At 38.9% G+C, this 12994-nt stretch overlaps 1 protein-coding gene across 9 annotated transcripts in view; it reads right to left on the bottom strand.

Annotated features, from left to right (window-relative positions):
- Positions 1–4777: 4777 nt before the first annotated feature.
- FILIP1 (filamin A interacting protein 1) overlaps positions 4778–12994 on the bottom strand; it is a 117739-nt gene continuing 109522 nt past the window's right edge. For all 9 annotated transcript variants that reach the window (XM_009275765.2, XM_009275770.2, XM_009275768.2 and 6 more), the window contains one exon: positions 4778–5599. Coding sequence is in view for 1 of the 9 variants with exons in the window: in XM_009275771.2 (XP_009274046.1) it covers positions 5559–5599 (41 nt within the window). In the remaining 8 variants the exon portion in view is untranslated. The remainder of the gene's footprint in view (positions 5600–12994) is intronic.

The following is a 12994-nucleotide window of genomic DNA, read 5'->3' as shown; positions in this document are numbered from 1 at the left end:
TGTCCTTGTTACCGCCTTTTTCTTTATTATCTTTTGTTTTCAATCACCAGCTTCAGCTATAGTAACTTTTACTCCCCCAGCCTCACAGGAAAGCCAGTGAGGTGCAACCTGGGATCCCAAGGGAACAAGACTGCTTGTAAACGTGCTGTGAGATGGCAAGAAATTTCTCTGGCAGCAGGATAACCGAGGGGCAGTATCGGGAAGTTGGGAATCTCGTGCTGCCCAGGTATGAGAGGACTGGTAAGAAAGGGCACATTAAATTTGTGTGGGAATCTGTTCTGCAATGGTTAAACTGGGCATGGGCTCTGTCAGCTGTTGGGGAATAGCCACAGTAGTGATGCTGTGGGCCACGGTGATGGATCGTTGATGTAGTACTCTCGTTTGTGTGAAATGGGCAGAAAAGTGAGGCGCTTCCTAGAGGATCTTGCAGAGAGGCCCTCAGTCAAGCAAACACAGGTTGAAGTTTTACTTCAAAAAGTTTCAAAATGACCCGCAGGGGAGACATTTCGCCTAGGGGCCAGAGTAAATCCAGTCTGGGAAAACCTCAAATTATGACCAATGGAGGTGGGAAGAGCCCCAGAACTTCTATGTGCTGATCTGCTCCATTTCTATCAAATGACGTCCTAATATAGCCATAGCCACAAAAGCCCAGGATAAATCTGGGAAATGTGGAAAAAGGAGAGAACAGGAGAACTTCCTGCTTTCCACCCCAGTGGAATCAGCTGCTGTCTGATTTTGAACTGGGCAGATTTAGCGAGGTGTGGCATGGTACACATCCTCACGGCCAAGTCCTGATGTGAGGATAAGTACTGCCATACTGACAAAGCAACAGCTGAAGTGAGGTGTCTGAACTAATCACTGCTTACCATTCTGCATGATGTGAAACAGAAAAACTATTCAACGTACCATACAGATCAGATCCACTATTATTAGCCAGTTATAGCTCTCTCTCTTCAACTAGTTGAATCTAAGGCTGTATGTTTGTCTGTAAGCTTGGCTGACACATACACTTTGCACTGGAACAACTAGGTTAATTAGAAGCATGAGATTTCTTTTTATCAAAATAATTGCATCCTCAGTAGCATAATGGGATGCAATCACAGGGTATATCTTAGAATCATAGAATCATAGAATAGTTTGGGTTGGAAGGGACCTCTAAAGGTCATCTAGTCCAACCCCCCTGCCATGGGCAGGGACATCTTCAACTAGATCAGGTTGCTCAGAGCCCCGTCCAACCTGACCTGGAATGTTTCCAGGGATGGGGCATCCACCACCTCTCTGGGCAACCTGTGCCAGTGCTTCACCACCCTCAGCGTAAAAAAATTTCTTCCTTCTATCTAGTCTAAATCTACCCCCCTTTAGTTTAAAGCCATTCCCCCTTGTCCTGTCGCAACAGGCCCTGCTAAAAAGTCTGCTGCCATCTTTTTTATAAGCCCCCTTTAAGTACTGATAGGCTGCAATAAGGTCTCCCCAAAGCCTTCTCTTCTCCAGGCTGAACAACCCCAACTCTCTCAGCCTTTCTTCATAAGAGAGGTGTTCCGTTCCCCCTGACCATTTTCATGGCCCTCTTCTGGACCCCTCCAACAGATCTTCTTACTTCCATTCTTTAGAGAAATAAAGAATATCAGCATAAATACTTCAATATATTGGTTTTACTTTTTCACCGGTAAGCTAAGGTCTTGGTTGGATATTATTTCACAGTTTTACACTAAGGGAAATTGATTTATATCCAGGCAAGTGCAACCAACAAAGTTCATGTTCATGAAATTCTACAGTGAGGTGCTGTGCGATGTAGTGCACTTCACATTGGTTTGTGTGCAGTTATAAGACAAATGGGTACAGAAAAAAAAAGAAAAATACTTATAAAAACATACCTTTATAACTTTCCTTTTTAATGTGTGCAAGCTGATTTATTAGGCATTGACTTAGCAATGAGTGATACACAGACATCTTACATAGCCTCATAGTCAAGGCCTCAGTGCATTACATTTATTAACCTTTAAGCCAAGGAAGAAGCAAACGTGTCAGCATATATATTTAAGCATAAATGCTAAAATTGTAACATTTTAATTTGAAAACAAGTCTGATTTCAGGGGTATAAAATGAGCCTTAAAATTGTACAAAAATGAATGTATTGTAGTTAATCTAAAAGACCACCAGTTGGCATTTACTTTTTAATTGTAGTCCATTAAGCCCCCAAAACGGTCTTTTTCTGGCACTTGTCCCATCGCATTGTCCACTTATTTATAGGAAAGATGTAAATAATTAATACTTTTTAAAAGCTAAAGAAATAAAACCTTATGCTGTTAAAACCACTGATATTCAGAACAGGCAAGGCAAATAAAATGCATTAACTGCCAAACAATATTTCAGGGAGCAAATCTACATAACTTAAGGCATTAAATATGAAGTTTTCAACTTAAATGTTACTGTTCAGAAGAAGAGATAAAACCCAGTGATTCACAGTAGGAGGTGGAACATTCAGGGCAGTAACCTCCATTTGGTATCTTGTTATCTACATTAGAGATGGTTCTGCAAAACAGGCAGGTTTGTCTCCTCTTTGGTCCAATTAAGTTTCACAATGAGGCAAAAGGAAAACTCACTGGCTGTAGAGTTTTTCTCTAGAAATCGAAGTATTTGAGATTTTTTTAATAGATTAAAACATATTTTATCACCTATAATTATACTAACACAGGTCTTTCAATCCACTTTAGACAGTAAGAGATCTTTAAGAGAAAACTAGATCTTTCACTGGTTTTCAATTGCTTAAAAGCTACTGATATCTATAGCCCAAGATAGCCTCTACATTGTCTTCGTCTGAAAGCACTTCCTAACTGCTTCCTTTGAAATGACAATACTTGTAGAAATTAATCACATCTTTAGTCTACATTAATAGATTTCTTCCTGAGTGTCCCCAAAATATAGGCTAATTATGTGGCTAATGCACTTTCTTTACTTACTTGTTTTAGATTCAAATCCAAATTAGGTAATGTAAAAAATTGACCAGGAACATAAATCTCTGAAGATGAAATACACCCTTTGCACATGTGAGTTTTACCCTCTGGGCATTTCCGTGAAATACTTGTAGCTGCTTGCCAGGTGTCAGATCAGAATTTATTATTCTACCTGCATAAACCATTATCAGCGATGAAACAGTGTATATCACCATGGATCTTTTATAACCAGTGTTACCAGTCTCCTACTCCAAAGTGCTGCAGTTCATCGAAAATATTTTAAAATCTAAATTGTTTCAAATACACCACGACTGTATTTATGCTTTAAACAAACCTTTATTTTTTTAAAGCTTAAAAACTTACTGTATTTGCAAAACCATAAATATTTATGTATTTGTTTAGAAATTATAAAACAAAAGGGGACAACTTATACATACACTCATACTGAAGCGGCTTTGTGTTAAAGTCTAGACAAGGAAAAATATTTTCTACTTTGGTTGCGACCTTTTAAATCTAGTCTCAACTTCAGAATATTATTTTACTTATATCTTACTCATACTTAAAAGCTGAAGTTTACTTCAGGCATGTCACTGTCGCTTTCAAATAGCCGGCAATTTCATTCCAGATGAGCTCAATGTACTTCTTAACATGGATAGGTTTTGATTCCCAAGTAATGCTTTCAAAATAGAAGATCTGGGTCATTACAACATTCATTCTACTGCGCAGTAAACAAATGTGGCACACACTAAACTTTATTCACCTCAGCTGTTATTACTGGAATTCTTCTTGACTCACTGTAAAATATAATCTACAGACACAGCTATGTTATTGGCATACGTTGTCCGCCGTAAGAAAAAAAACAACACTCCTTAAAAAACTTGGTGTACCAGCTGAAGTATAAGATAAGCCGACAAAATGACTCTTTTGCAAGCATGAGCAACATTTATTTTGATTACTCAGTATAGCTGTATTAGCAAACTCTTTACAATGCCCATCAACTCCAAGAAAGTTTATACAGGTCCCAGAATATCCTGCCTCTCTACAATGCCAGCATTTGCTGCAGAACTCGTATCTAGAAGAAAAAAAACAGCTCCCATGGCTGGCAAGCAAACTAAACCACGAAGATCAAATTGACTACATAGCAGTGCGTTATTACAGCTTCAAAAATGAACTGGCCTACTCATCTCCGTGGGACGCTGAGTTAACGCACTCTTTCTGGCGTCCCACAGCATATCTCCTGCGAACAACACTGTTTTCCCTTCCAAAAAACAGTTTCTCCCAGTAGCTTCTGCAATTAAAAAATCTGCAGTATTTAAAATATGTGCCAATGACTTAGATTAAAAATAATTCATTAAGAAATGTGTAAGAAAAAAAGACCCTGCCTGGGTTGTGTCCAGCTTTATATATAATTCATTCAAAAATCATTTTGAGCATAGCTGCCACAGAACTCTCTGGATGCTATTTGAAAAGCTACAGCCACCAGTGTAAAAAGCGCCCTTCAGCGTATGGCAGAGTGCATGGCATCTCATTTATACAGTCCTATTAGTCCTGGACTAAATATTCTGATCGTACCAATCGGACATCTCTGCCAATGCAGTGAAAGCGCAAGGTTATAAACCATTAAGTCGTTAAGGGCTTGGTGATAGACCCCTCTCTGTATCTTAACATCTGAATCGGTTTTACTACACACATCACTGTGATACTGCAGTGAAATACCAGTCGGAAAAAGTAACTTCCAAAGGCATACATTCTGTCCCTATAAACAAATACATACGTGAGTACTGTCAACCTTAAGAAATTAGAGTTAAAATTCAAACGCTTGATTACATTTGCATAGTTATGAAAATTTATTAGTTACAGTGTAATGAAAATCATCTTTTTTGGTACAGGCAGAAGTAAAAACATACTTTATATAGAAAAAAATCACAGCTTTAAAAACTGGCTTACATTGTTTAAAATGAGTAAATCTGGTTGTATTTCAAGGCATTGGACTTCAATACTTAAATTTATGCCAAACCACCACACAGTGCAAGAAATATTCTGCAATAGTACAAATTCCATACAGCAGTCTTCAGAGTATTTAGTCTCACAGGATTTCATGGTGGCAAAAAAATGTGCTGAATATTTTTCCATTTAAACACAAAACATTGTTGAAGTTAAATTTTTCTTTCTTTACATACTCTCTATTACAAAAATATCAAATTGCGAATTTGACAGTGTATTCTACAAATAAATGCGCCATGGACAACAGGAATTGCAACTTTGGGACAGTTACTTTACAAAGTGTATTATAAAAATAAATTATATGGCAAACGTCAAACAAAATCAAGCACGTGCCTTAGGCTTTGCAAATAAAAGTGAAATTCAGCTGGCAGAAAGACTGCTGCTCTCTCTGACTACGTACTTTCAAAATATCAGCAAGGCCCTTCATTCTTAAAGCTCTACCAAGAAAAATATATAAAATCTAACGGAAGCAATAAATACTTCCACGAATAATCAGTAGCACGAGTGACCCTGGTGTTGATGGTAGAGAGCTTCTACAGTGATCCGTCCAACTGGCAAGGAAGGTAGTGCACACAGAGAGCATATAGTGGGGGCGGTAACTCATCTAGAGTTCATGCGTAACTGGTGAATGATGACACTCTCTAAAAGAGAAGATAGCAAAACATTTGGTTTTATGAAGCTGCAAATGAATTACGAGTTACTTTAAAGAAGAGCAATTACAATGGCAGTGCAAAGCATTTTTCTCCTAGAAACATCTCGCAGGCTTACCCTCGCATCATTGGTTGATAAAAACTGGCCTGGCTAATGCTACAAAGGGAAACTAAATTAGTACCAGGCTAGGGCTCCGAGGCCCTTGGCTTCCACCTCAATGCCAAGACCATCACTCGGTTATCCATAGGGAAAAAGAATAATACAGCTGAATGGATTAAACCACAAGAACACCAAGGTTCCAGTCCCACACCCGAATCGGGTAGAGGAAGGCTTGGAGTTGGGTCTCTTGTATCCTGTCTGAGCAAATCCGTCATAAACCTGCTGGCAGTTCTGAAATGGGGATGAGGAAGAGGTATGAGGTCAATTCTCATTTCTAATTGAAATTTGGCTTAGAAACCTACGCTGGTTTTATTCAGCAAGTCTGCTTGAATTTTGCTACTGACTTTAATGGGGATAAATTTCAGCCACAGCATGCAAAACAAAGTGTTGGTGTTTTCTTTGAAAGGATGGGTTTAACTTTGCCCTGCGTGTAACGTAGGAGATCCCTGATCCTGATTAATCTCTGGGCTCTCCTGAAATACTAGTGACCTGGTCTTCTGTTCTTCTATCTAAATACACTGTTCTTACAGGCAACTTTTTAAATATAAGAATTTAGCTATCAATGATGTTTTTCTCTGAAAAGGTGTATTTTATGCATTTCAAATAATATAACTGTACCAATGCTAACTAGAAACATATAACAACACATTTTCAGAAATACTCATTTTCTTAATGGAAATTATTTGTTTTCTTTCTTAAGATTCCTTCCTCTCTTAATAGTCTGAAGATTTTTAAAATTTACATGATCCAAGAAATGACACTAATCATGTATTGATTTCCTTTTACATTTTTATTGACTTCTGCCTTTGCTTCCTAACTAATATTTTCAAGATGTTTGAATAAGTTACATTATAAGAGGAAAGAAAATCAAAATGTTTTCCATGTACTTTTAATGCCAGAACTTTGCCACTAGATGGCAGATTCCAGCGATGCTTTTCACACATGCTTTTCAGAAAAGCAGGGCTAAGGCAACATTCAAGAACGTATGTTAAGCAAATGAAGTAATAGACTTTCCCAAATAGAAAGTATTTCTTTTCCATATAATTTATCAATAAAAAATGATTTTCAACAAGATATGTATACCAGTTCTACCAAATTTGAGCAATGAATGTGAAAGAACCACAAACTACAGTAAGATTTTACCTTATAACCAGTACTGTTCTCTAACTTCAAGCTCTTGCGGAATATGATGTAAAAAGCTGCATTTACTTAATATCAGATTGTAACCTCTGGCGAACTCTCCCATTAACTTCAATGGGAGTCACACGAACTCTATATGAAACAATTTTTTTCTTAATATTCCCTATGCACATCATATATTAATACAGAGTTTAGATACAAAATTCTAAAAACTAAATGGGTAGGAGAAAAATATCATGCTCCTTGTAAAGGCTCAGTCACTGAATGAACAGCAAAACTACAGCAGGTTTCTGAATCAGTCTTCCTCCTACAGACCAAATACAGCAATTATGCAGAACCGAGTAGGAGAAATAATAAAAACCCAACTGATTTCCACTTCTACTATTCATTTGTTCATTCTTTTCTCACACACGTATATGTAAGCTCTTAGTTTATCAGTACTTTGTATTTGAAATGCTTATATATATAAAAATATATATATTATACACACATATATACACACACACACACTAGTTACTACAAGAGGTGTCTGAGCAGTTATTAACTTAAAATTATAGTAGGGCAGATTTTGTCAGAGTTCTGTTGGACCACCCTCTGTAGGAATATGATATCTGTAGGATATGATTACATAAATTTTTCTAGGATTACAGATGTGAATATTTCATGGAGCTATGAATTCACTTAAACAAAACAATTTCTTTTAATCACAGGAAAAGAAAATGAAGTTAACGTAAAACTGCTAATTCTGCTTTCAGTCCCACTGATGTACATCAGAACTTCTCTGGGAAACACATCATAAACAGCTGGCCTATCAAAAATACCAGTTCATATAATGAAGCACATCAACTGACATTTTAACATATGAAGTTTAATTTCTTCTTACAATATATACAAACAAATAACACCAGATAATACAAAAATGTATGTACCACAGGCAACGCACGCCCAAGCGACAGAAGAGAGTCATACATCAGTATTTCTATTTTTAAAATCCTGCTGAAGAGAGTTTATAAGTGAAGAACCATTCATACCTGAGTGATCATACCTGACTCTCAGAGCCGATAGTTCTGCATCTGAGAGTAGTTAACCCTGATTGCATCTTCCAAAAAGCCAAGTAAGAGCAGCGTGTAGGTAGTAAGAAAGATTCAAAGTGAAGTTATCATCTATAATGATATAGATGGGTTTGCATACGGTTTTGCCTGAGAGAGTTCAGGCAAGGTTAAGGGAAAGAGGATAACTCACACTGACGTAGGGGAGAAAAACATTCCCCTAAATGAAAACAAGTTTGAAAGATGAGCTCACAGAAACTCCTGCCAGCAAACTACAGGTTTCAAACCGACTCAATGAAATCGGCCACTGATGTGTGATGGGAACATATAATTGGTCTGAAAATTGTCCTGACTGTTGCAGCTTATGCCAAGCACCTGAAACCCAGCAGGGCAGTAGCTTACTCTCTTTAAAGACATGCTCTTCCACTTCTGATCAGAATCACTGAAAATTCATGTAAATATTGGGCATGTTTTAGAACATGTGTAGCATATTTCAGGCAGTAACATATAACTTGGCATCCAATTGGCAGGAATCACCATATTAACGTGACTTTAGAGATTACTCACATGATGCTAATTACTATGTGCTGTAAGAGGTTTGAGGTTTAAATATACTAACTTTGAGCACTCTATGGGCATATTCAGAAGAGTCACAAAGTGTTATTTGTTTTTTGAAAAATCACACTAATGGGTGTCACAAAAGGAAAAAAAGGTGGGCAAAATAAATCAGAATCTCTGTTTTTTTTCTATTATTTACTTAGCATGTTTACCCATCTGAGAGAGATCCCCCAGGCATCAGGGTTGAAGTTCTGTGCTCCCTCATTTTCAGTCACACTTCCTCAAATGTATTGCTCTGCTAATGACTACATTAGCAATACTCTTATGTAACAGTAATTCAGGTGACGGGATCTAATCTAGGGAACACAGTGGAAAACTTATTAGGAACTAGATTTACAATCACAAAGATCATCTGGAGAACTGAGGGTGCACCTTCTCAGTCCATGTGTGCGGCTCGTTAATGCCTTGGCCCTTTCCCTGCTCTTCCACCTCTCCACCTTACTGCTGTCCCAAGCCATATGTTCCTACTGCTGGACTTGAGTTATCACGACTGCTTATATGGCGACGCAGTCAGCCAGAACAGGGCATCTCTCCAGCTGACATTGAATCCTACCAAAAATACAAAGGTTGGTTCTCAGCCAGCTTAGTTCCTGATGAAGCACTGCGACTATCATTATTACTCTGAGTTGAGTGCATTTTGCTACTGAAACTGTTCCACTTCATAAAAAAAAAAATCAATACAGAAAAAAGGTAAGAGAGAGAAAGCATGAGGATGAGTCATTCTAGATGGTCACCTGGGCAGAGGAAGGTTTGGTTTCTGCATTGTAATCCAGTAATGTAGAATACACAAGAAGCCCTGTAAATAAAGGCCCTAATATCTTCCTATGGATTGGAGTTTGATTCTTTGGTGCCTAGTAAAATCTGAGGTCTCAACAAAGCTTCTCCTTGTGGTATTTCTGACATCACTCTCTTGTGTTCATTCTTTGATGTTGCATGAAGGTGAGCTCATGCTACATTCTTCCGCGCAGTGGGGCACTACTAAGGTCTTGCTCCTCTTCTCTGTCACCCTTTTCATTAAACTGGAAGAATTTCTTATTCTGGAGACCCCTATTGCTTTGTCAGATTTGGCTGAAATTGGTTGATGTGTTCAATGTTATTCATCAAGGAAGGACAGATGGAGGGATGGATGAACACAGACACTTCATCTTATAAGCCTTCTTTTCACAAAAGGCCAGGCTCAAAGGCAGCCTTTCGAACAGGGACCAGAATCCGGGGAGGCTCCCTCCTAGTTCAATATCCTGACCCCTCAACCACTCTCTTGTTTCTGCTCAGTGAATACTGCAGCCCTCCATGCAGAACAGCACAGCCTTTACTGGAGGGAATGAGAATGCCACCTTCTTCCCCCTCAACTGTCTGTCAGTGCCATTGGTGAACCTGGCTGGAGCTGATGTGGGTTCGAGTCTCCTCAGATACTGGTGAGAAGGGGGACCTGTCTCCTACCTTTGAAGAAAGGTTTCAATCAAAAGCTTTTTAAAATAAGCAGCACTACCCCTACATTTGTGTGGTATTTGATCTACTAGGAGGCATTCATGATTCCACAGTCACTTTAAAACAGCCACTGGGTTCCTACGCTTTCCTTCTTTCTTTTTCTGGCCCGAGAGCCTGGAACTAAGCTATGTTAAAGCTAGCCTTCATGCTTTTTGCCAGATTCCTTTTAGTTCAGATCAGTTCCCCAGTGAAGTTCAAACACTTGTGCCAGCTCAAGAGACAACCACATAGAAGTGAGTACTTTCTTGGCTGGAGGTGACAGACAGGACTACAGCTTTTGACTCCAGTTTGTGGTTACATCCTGACTTTAAGTGACCATGAAATTGTGGCTTGACTTAAAGCCCTTAGAGGAAATACAAGAATACCTAGATTATGGATCTCGATTAGGTTCAGAGGCTGCGGTGCTAGTTAAGTCACAATTGAAACACTGACTAGACAAGGGCAGTGGAAGAACTTCAGGAAGATCTTCAGGATGCCTCTGGGGCTTAGGCACTGTCTTTACACTTGGCTGTCTGAACTGCCCTCTGGAGCTGACCTACTGTAGTCACTAAAATAACTGTCTTCAGATTCAGAGGAAATTCCAATATAATAAAGACAGTTACGCTTCAACTTTTAAGACTTCTGAACTATAGGCTTTCTTTTTTCTTCATCTCACCCTTCTTCTACCTTTAAGAAACAAGAATCTCAGGTCCATTAAAACAGATGTTAAAAATGATGAGTACAACGAAATACCTATTTTTAGCTAACAATTAAACCAGTTGCCTGATTCCAACTCTTTAGACTTCTGCTATGGAGCAAAAGTTCCTTTTTGTTGTGCTGCCCCCGGGAAAAAAAACAGGATTCTTGGTCTGACCTGTCTGGAATTTCTCGAGTCCATCTCATGAAATCCTCCTGACTCTACAAGAGTAATCCCCGGCTTGTGCCTGCAGTTCTGGTTCAGTTGTGCTAATTTGTGTGTCCTGGATTTCAGGTATTGTAAGGCTGGCTTGTTTCTTCAGGTGATTTAGTTTCTTAGATCTCAAGCAAAACAAACAAATTTTTCAAGCACACATAGAATATTGCCTTGGGTGTAGCAACAGTTAACTAAGGAACCAAGTTTCTTTGAAGCAAGGATCTGAAAAGGACGGCTTAAGGCAGCTGTAGTTCATCACTGTATCAAGCCACATTAGCTCGGGGCTCATGTTCGCACTATTATTTAAAAGACTGTTTTGACCTGAAGACTTGCTTCAGTGCCAGTATTTAGAGTGAATATCCAGCAAAAAGCTCCTAATAATGTGTTTTCTTCAAACATCTGCTAAAAAGTCTATGTTACGATAAGAACAGTAAGATCTCGGCAACAATTTATTGACAAATTGAGGCTTTTAAATGATAACAATTAGTTGAGAGGATCTCATGTATTTCTGGCATAGTAACTCACATTGCTTGCTAATTCCAGTTTTCAAGTTTTATCTGAAATACTGGGAATTGAGTGTTATGAAAAATGCTACTAATACAAATCTGATTTTCAGATGTCATGGGAACCAGAACCTTAAAATTAACAGGTATTGCAGGTGCTAGACATGTAAAAATTGAAACCTACTTCTTTTCTGATGCGGCAGCAGCTTTTATACCACAGACAAAATGCCCTTCATGTTAATAATAAAATTCCAGCTTTACGCTGGGATAATGGCCATATCTGAATCTTAAATTGGAGAGCAATGCAAAGTGCAGACTGAAGATGAAACATTGCTTGGACTGAACATAATTTTGTTGACCTTCCGTGGCAGATTCTTCCATCAAATCTCTTCTCCCAGACAGAAAGCCATTTAATATTTCACCCACTGGTGCATTTTCTTTTCTGTGAATTGTATTTATTGCTTATTGGTGGTCTTCCTGCCTCACCTTCTGAAAGCTATTCCTAACCACTGGGTCCTTTACAGCTTGCTGTGGTGGTTGAGGTATTATACAAGCTTTAAAACCCTCATTTATCAGTCTGCTCGGCTCCATTTCTTTTGGTTGTGACTTTCTTCTGTGGAAATTGATCACTTAATGGAAATGCCCTTTAATAACTTTACTGTTATTAAATAAACAATCATAACAATCATCGGCATCCACACCATTTCCATGCTGGAACAATTCCTTAAAACATGCTTAAAAATGCAAACATATAAATGAGGAAATCACAAAGAGGGAAGGAAAAACGATTAATCACCATGGTTTTGTGAGGTGGTCTGTATTTAAGACAAAATATTTCAAACTACTGAGAACTGAGAGTAACTTCCATACCAAACCCTCTCTCTTTCACTGTCTGTACCTGAGCTGTGCCTTTAGATAGCAATTTCTACCACCAGCAGTCTGTGCTGACTTCCCCTCTAAGGCATAAGGATGCTTGGCAACTAAGGTTTAAATATAGCACAAGTTCATCCAACCAGGAAAACTGAAAACCTGGTGAAGTCAATGGAGTGACTTGCTTCATAGCCGTTAGCAGTCTTTGGAGCAGGCACAAATGGACTATGTTGATTTTAGCCAGATCAATGTTTCTCAAGCTTTTTCTAAAGACTAAACATCTTTTGGCTCACTTGCCTTCATCTGACCCCTGAGCTGGCAGTAACCCAGTGTGTGTAAGTCGGGGACCTGGTTGTAAGTACTGTCTACAAGTGTTAACCCCCCCTGGAAGAAATAAGCTGCTGCTTAGCACTGCTGCTGCCGAACATTGTCGAACGATGCTGAACATTGTGCAACCTCCCTACATTCCCCTTGAATTTTGTAACCGCTTTGAGAAAGCAGCTCACCACTAAGAAACACTGATTTGGATGGGAGACTCCTAGAGAGAAGGCTGGTCACACAGTGCCCATCCTTTCTCTCTTCCCCTCCCTCCCTCACCTGAGGTACTAGCTTTCATTAAAACAGGACCTCAAGTGCGCTGCCTCCTGGCATTGCTTCCCTAGGCAA

Source organism: Aptenodytes forsteri, unplaced genomic scaffold (genome assembly GCF_000699145.1).
Source record: "Aptenodytes forsteri isolate BGI_AS27 unplaced genomic scaffold, ASM69914v1 Scaffold256, whole genome shotgun sequence".
NCBI classification, from domain to species: domain Eukaryota; kingdom Metazoa; phylum Chordata; class Aves; order Sphenisciformes; family Spheniscidae; genus Aptenodytes; species Aptenodytes forsteri.
The sequence above is the reverse complement of the archived record's forward strand: the minus strand, read 5'-3'. Positions and strand labels throughout refer to the sequence as shown.